General features: G+C 35.8%; 1 protein-coding gene across 1 annotated transcript in view; it reads right to left on the bottom strand.

Moving 5' to 3' along the window:
* Window positions 1-7,399, bottom strand: part of DCAF6 (DDB1 and CUL4 associated factor 6) — a gene marked incomplete at its 5' end in the record, with an annotated part of 57,159 nt that overhangs the window by 13,332 nt on the left and 36,428 nt on the right. The window contains one exon of the mRNA XM_010143365.1: window positions 5,161-5,202. Coding sequence (XP_010141667.1) covers window positions 5,161-5,202 — 42 coding nt within the window. The remainder of the gene's footprint in view (window positions 1-5,160; window positions 5,203-7,399) is intronic.

Raw genomic sequence — 7,399 nt, 5'->3', positions numbered from 1 at the left:
AGGCTGAACCGTCTGAGCGGAATGCCAGTCTCAAGAAGGAGCAGGAACAGATTTTAGTAGAATGCAAGGAGTCAAACTATTATAAGAGTTTATATGATACTGAAAAGTAAACCAAGCCAGACCTGAATGTATCTGCAACCTCAGTACCTTGCTACCAGAAAGCTAGTAATGTGGACTTGTCCACACATAACATGATGTTTTAGTTACTGATCCTCTTTCCCAGAAAAAAACCCCACCAGATCTATCTAATAACTAATTCTCTCAGCCACCGGTCTGCTTAGATTTTTGTTTCCTATTTGTCACAGAAGAAAGTTGGACCAAAAAAATTAAAACTAAAGTAATTGTTATCCTACAGCTAGGCAAAGAAGGAAAATGAATGCAAGTAATGAGTTATTAATACAGATTTTTAGGAGAAAAAAGAAAACAAACACAAACAAACCACAAACTGTCATACTAAGACATATCACCTAATACAGCTAAGCTTTGAAGAGATAATAACTTATTTCTCATAGAAACTAGAAGAGATTTCTATGCACTAGCCAATACTTCCACCTAAGAGTGGACTACTTATTATAACACATTTCTTAAAAGTTTGTCCAGCAAACAATCCCAGAAAAAATAAACTATTACTACTTCCTTTGTGAGAGTTTTCTATCCCCACAAAATCTCCTATCTAGGCAATTTTCTAGTTCCTCCTTCTTATACTACACTAAATAAATATACTTTATTTGTTAGTTAGTCATAATATATGGAGTCTCGACTTTAATCTCCAACAGATTTAAGAAAAGGGTTCTTCAAAGTCTTCATGCAATGGAGAGGCAAAAAAAAAGAAGCCCATATTCTTTATCTAATATGCTTTAAAGATCACGGAATTATTCTCCTCTCTGGTTACTTCTATGTGAAGGAAAAAGGCTGGCACATATGTGATATATACATGCGTATATCATCACCCTGGCTTGGCTTCGCGGACGAAGATTTGGGAAGGGCTTTACCCACGCTTACTGCAAGCGCGCTGATGGCTGAAAAGGCCAATGCGGGATAGGCAAGACCGGTTTCAAAGAGCACAGCGGAAGGTCTCCTTGGGTGGTACAGTCGAGGCACGGTTCTTTCTGCACTGTCTTTTCTCCTCAAGACTGATTCTACATGTGCTCTCAAAGGAGGCAGTAGCGTTATGTATGGTGTGTCTCCAAATCTCCTGATTGGAGGCCAGGGTGGACCACTGGTGGTGGTCTCACATGCGTATATATAAGCGTTATATAAAACGCTTAAAGAAACTTCAAATAATTATTGGTATCTAGATGGTTTTGTACGTGTTTTTGAAAAAGATGGGGTCTGTGTGAGAAAGGAAAAGCAAGGATCACATAATACCAACCCCAACAGTGGTAACGCAGCTTTGGAAACCCCACTCAGCTCTTCAGCAGAGTAAGACCCTTTTGGTTTCAGAAGCGTGCCCGCTAGCCTTACAGCTATCGTTATGATTGCTATTTGTAGTTTGAGTGTATATATCCACATTAATTAAGTAATAAAAGATGTGCAGTGAAAAAAAAAAAAGAGAAGTTAAACAGCATTAGGATTGCCGAAGTGGTAGATTTGTCTAGCCCTTTCAGAGGGGTTATGTGCTAGATAGCAGTGGCAAGTTTTTGGATTAGAAGATGATATTAAAGTAGCTAACTGGTAACCCAAAGTAGTTTCTTGCATAATTTTTCATCTTAGCATCTCTACAGAAATTAATCTCCTCCTCTAAATTCCCCTAGGCTTGAATGCAGACATTACCAAAAAACCTCTCAAGACTATTCAGCAATCAGAATCATGCATTTTTAAATAAAAGCAGAAGCACAAAAGCAACTTTTGGTAAAAACCCTGTCTTTCAAATAAATTAATTTATTAATTTAAAATCCTGGTTTGGGGACTTATTTTAAAAGGCATGAATGGATTGATATTCAGTTATCTCGTAAAGCCAACTCGCTAAAAGCCTTGAACTGGGGAAATGCAGCCGAGCACACATGGCTGTAACTGTGATACTGTTACTGGGCACTCTAGTAACATATTGCTAAAAGGAGGCACCTGGCAGAGGCGTCTCCTCCAGAAACAATAAGTATGAGCCCAATCTAATGATATTTCAGAACAAATGGATTCTCTGTGAGAGGTATTGCTTTTCCATAACTACAGATTTTCTATACATTCAAGTCATGCGAAGAAAATAAAAATTAAACATATTTTTTCTTTGGTTTTTAACTTTCATTTCTATTTGTGTAACCAATTCCTGCCTGTGCCAGCATAAACTTAGACAGTAGCCTAATCATCTGGAGAATCATCAGATACAGAAGCACACTGTTCTGAAGTCTGGCCTAAGCTAAACCTGTCTGTGAGCTGCTGCTTCCCTTCCAAACTGTGTACTCTTCCAAGCACAAAACGTCTGATAATGCAATTTATGCACATTGTGTTGGCTCTCCTCAAGCAACTCCATCAGTTGATACAGCTGTATTACGTATTCACATACAGGCATCAAATAATGAAGATGCCCAAGAAAAGCTGGATATAGATTAATGTTGTTAATTTTATGGTACAGAAGATATTAGGTCTTGTAAAGCTATTGAAACTGAGCTTCATTTTAGTTATGCCCTTATACTGTAGGGTGTAGGGTGGTGCTCTGACTTCAGAGTAATTCAGTACTGCTGTCTAGTCTGCAGGCATAAAGCCTTTTTAACTGTGTTTTGCCAAATTTTGTGGTACCTTAGTGCAATATCTTACAATAAAGTCATAAGATTGAGCCCCAGATGATGTATGGTACTTTCATTACTTCAATGAAGAGTACATTGTGGAAAGGTAATTTTAAAATAATGAGGATTTTTTAAAAACTAAAATCTATGCACTTTGCACAGTTTGTCACATATTGCTCTTTAAAAGAAATTTTTGACAGAGCTGCAGACCTAAGTTCTCAATCTATGTTACTCGGCAATTTCTGGCAAACTAGCACTGCATGTTTGAAAACAACTATGGTTCTCTACTAGTTAGAAGAGAGATAGTCAAAAGTAGTGAAATGTTTTTCAAAAAAGGAGAAACTGAAAAATTATCCATCAATTGAATCTGTAATAAATGTACAGGAATTCTGCTACCAACTCTCTTCCACAAGAGCGTCAGATATAGTAGCTACCACAGAATTAATCTAGTACCCTAGATAACCCTGCTTCTTCCAAACACCAGTATAACAGACTTATCAACTCCTGAGCTAGGCTGCAGCAGTTCACTGTGAAGCTCACGTGTACTTCCTTTCTTGGTTCCTTCTCTTCTGCTCTTTCAAGTCAAGGCTCCTTTTTTTCCACTCTTGTTGCCATCTTCTCATTTGAATGATTTTCCCAAAACAACTTCAGGAAACCTAAGGCTTATAAACTTTAATGTAGAACCTATTTCTCTGATGCCTTATGGTCACTTCTTTGTTGACCATGTAGAGGAATCCACCTGCCAGCTACCATACCCCTGCCCAAGAATTCCAACTGTGTGTCTTAACAAGCTGGCTGTCATCACCAAAGTCAAATCCCGCTCAGGAAGGTGACTAATTCACAAGCCACTGTACTGGTCTTTACCTCAATCCACAAGTTCTCTTACTATTTCACCCTTTTGTTTTTTGTCCTTATCCCACTGGGGGAGAGTGCGTAAGCAGCTGAATGGGGCCAAGATACCCATCAGGGTTAACCCACAACCACCATATTAAAGTAGACCCCTTCTCTAAATATCAAGATTTGGTTATATTTCTGTTTCTCATTACCAGATAACCAAGTTACTTTAGAAGTCTCCGAACCTATGGAAACATTTACTGCCACTGTCAAATTTAAAGCATTAAGATAGTTGAATGTGGATGAAACCATCATGTTAACAGCACACGGACCCTAAAGCCTAAGTTATTTTGCTGCTGATCATATAAAAATAAACGTTTACCATAACACACTAAGTAATTTCTCAGTCTTCCAACACAATCAATGTTTCAATTATTCTCAACTACAAAACATTTTTAAATTTTCACCCAATATCCTGCAGAATTACAATAAAAATCAGAGAAAAATCTACTGATAAAAAATTCTACACTGAATGCATAATTCATTTTTGTATTAAATTTATAGCAATATGAAACAAATAGTCCCATGGGCTGTGCTGAAGAGCAAGACCTAAAGAAATCCATTGTAAGCATGTTTAACACAGAAAAAAAAGCCTACTGTGAAAGTCAAAAGTACAAAAGGTACACAGATTCCTGAACCTTTACGAAAGCTGCCAAGTTAAAACCATGTATTCCAATTGCAGCTGAGATTGGAACATAAGGCAAAGAAATACATGTCTGCACTATTTTCCTGTAGGCATTTAAAATACAGGACTCAGGCTAAGTCTTTTATGAAACCACATCCTGAGTCTTTTCCTTTCCAGCCACACAAAGCCAAGATGTTAATTTTCACCGCTGGCATTATTTTGTGCCATTTCCCCTATATACAGCCTTTGGCATTAAATCACAGTATATAGCTTCTCCCTCTTATGGCATGTGGCCAAACACAATAGCCCAAATTGCCTTATATGTTCTTACAATTAGTTCAATCAAGTATTTCAATGAGCATTATGAGATCAAGTGACTTTTTCACTTAACTTATTAAAATAAATACTGTATACGGTTTAGGATGTATCTTGGTAAATACATATTATCAAATATAACTTTAATAATCATGCTCAGTTCCATAACGTTGTCCAGGTGAAAAATATAAACAGTCTTTGATACGTGTATTCTTATATTTTTGTCCAGAACTGGGTGTTTTCTACTATCAGACAAATAAAATCAGCAGTGGCACATGCAAATATAACACGTTCCTCACCGGCTGAATAAAAAAAACCCCAAAACCGAAAGGTATTTGCTTTTCACAAACTACACACTTTTGAAACTCCATTAAATTCTATGGCACACAATAAAATTGTTAATGCTTGTTAAATGTATACACTGTCATTTCTTTTCAATTTCCATGCAATACATGCAAGCTAAACGAAACTCAAGCAATATGCTCTGTAATTCGTAGCATTTAAAGTATAACAATACTTAAAATGCCAGTTAGATATGAAAAACAAGAACCTGATAAATCCAATATATGGCAATAAAAAGGAGGAGGGGAGGAATAAAATAATTACCTCATTATTCTATCACCTATCGCTGTTCCTCTGATATTATATCTAGTAAAGGGAATAAGGAAGTCATTCAAAAATGCTGGGTATCATGTTTTTAAAAGGTTAGCATCTCTTACAAAACGTGCTCTATGTATTTCAACTGAGAAGACTCCTCCTCAATGTGTTAGTATATGAGACTACTTTGATTTCAGCAAAAATAGTATTCAGATTACATAACAGTACACAAAGTTGACCTTATAAAATGCAATAATTCTTCATAGATCATAGCAGAAGTGGAAGCACCTGCATAATCATTTCCATTTTACATTCATACTTGTTTGAAATTTTAACCTACTAGTTTAACATTTTCCAGACTTGGCCTCTGCTCATAGATCAGCTTCTGTCAAAGTCCAAAGAAAATTAATTCAGTCATTTAAGCAGAAAAGCAGCCCTCAGAAAGATTTGTGAAAATTAGATCAATTAGATCAATCCATTAAAAACTGCACTCTGTGCATGAAGAACATGCATTTTGCATAGATTTTTTTTTTTTTCTCCCCACAGATTACAAAGCACAGTGCCAAGGCAAACCACATTACCTATCTCTGTTCCAACTAAATTTGCTGAATGTAGCAAATTTATGCTTACTAAACTGTAAGAAGATAAGCTATGTGCATACTTCAAGACTTAGACACCTGCATATCTCCCCATATTTGAAAAAGAAGGGATCTTTTCCTGTGGATTCCCTAAAATGGCCAGAAGGTTATTTTCTCTGGGGAATATCTAGCTAAACTCTCTGCTGTAAAAACAGGTTTAATTTTTTTAAAATTTATAGAAATATTCTGTGCAGTTCCTTATACGTTTTGTTAAAAAGAGCATGTATTGACTAGTAATTAAAAAATTAAATAACTATATAGCTTCTTTCAGTCACTCATCTTCACTGTTCTTATAGTGATGCTCAGTGGCTACAGAAACAAGTCAAATGTCATGTTCTCAATTCTTTCTTCCAAAGAAATGTCCCTCTGTGTCAAAACTGTTCCTACCTGATTCCTAGTCAACATTCAGCTGACAGCCAATTTATCAACCAAAGGATCATGATATTTCTACATATTTTGCTGCTACTATTCTAAGTCCTTTACAAAACATTAAAGTGGGTGCAGACTTTCTGTTTCAGTCTCTGTTGCATAGTCTTTCCTGACAGTTCAGTTTCAGATTAGTTGGTGAGAAACTATCTATCCTCATGGTGTTTTGAGATTTATAAGCATCCACAATATAATCATCCTTTTTATTGATTCTTAGATTATGTGAGAAAAAACACACAATCCTCAGTTTGAAATCATGAAAAGTTGGATTTGTACACACAAAAATTTTAAATAATGAAAGCTCTGTAAACATTAGATTTGCAAAATGGACAACATTCTATCAATAAATCTGGAATATACATCCATCTTACTGAAAGTAAAGTGAGACCAGTGGATTTGATGCAGCAGGAAGTTCTCCATTTATTTAACTGCAGGTACCGCCAACAGAGCTATCAAAATGGTATTTCTGCCACTGCTTTACCCTAAGAGGAGGTTAAAGATCATGATTTTAGGATACAGAAGTCTACCCTTTTTTCTCAGTGGACAAAGTTGTATTCCGCAGTGGGAAAATTACTCTGGAATTCACTTCCCCAACTGCAGAATTTCTCCCCAATATTAACAACAGCTAGTTATTCGGTATATTAAAAATTCAACATAAAGAAACCTAAAATTGGTTGTAAATAAAACTATTAATGCTATAAGCCTTTTTCCGGTTTATTAGTCAAACAGCTTTTAGCATTCCATTTCAGAAGGCTAAAGGCTTTTTTTTATTTTTTGTCCTAGAGAAAAATTAGAATCAAACAATTTTTTTGCCACTGCATAAAATACATTCATAAAAGGAAGATTATTGCAGGCTAGCCTTATAACCTTCTCCAGAAAGGAGAAACTAACAAACTAACCAAAAAACTAACAAAAAAGCCCCAGAACAACTCTCCACCTTAAATAGTCTAGAGAGAAAAGATCTACTTTATTACTTCTATATTAATGCCATTAATTATCTTATAGGATGGCACATTGGAAACCAAATTATTAGATGAACTTGGCAAAATGAGATTTAGTAAAGGAATTGTTAGGTAACACAATTTACTAAGTGAGAAAAGAGAAAACATAAGCCTATGGGAAGCATACTGGTGGAGTTAAGCACCAGTCTCACAAGCAATTTTATTTAATACATTGCTAATAGT

This window comes from Buceros rhinoceros, unplaced genomic scaffold (assembly GCF_000710305.1).
Source record: "Buceros rhinoceros silvestris isolate BGI_N320 unplaced genomic scaffold, ASM71030v1 scaffold21109, whole genome shotgun sequence".
NCBI lineage: Eukaryota > Metazoa > Chordata > Aves > Bucerotiformes > Bucerotidae > Buceros > Buceros rhinoceros.
This window is presented reverse-complemented; position numbering and strand designations above follow the sequence as displayed.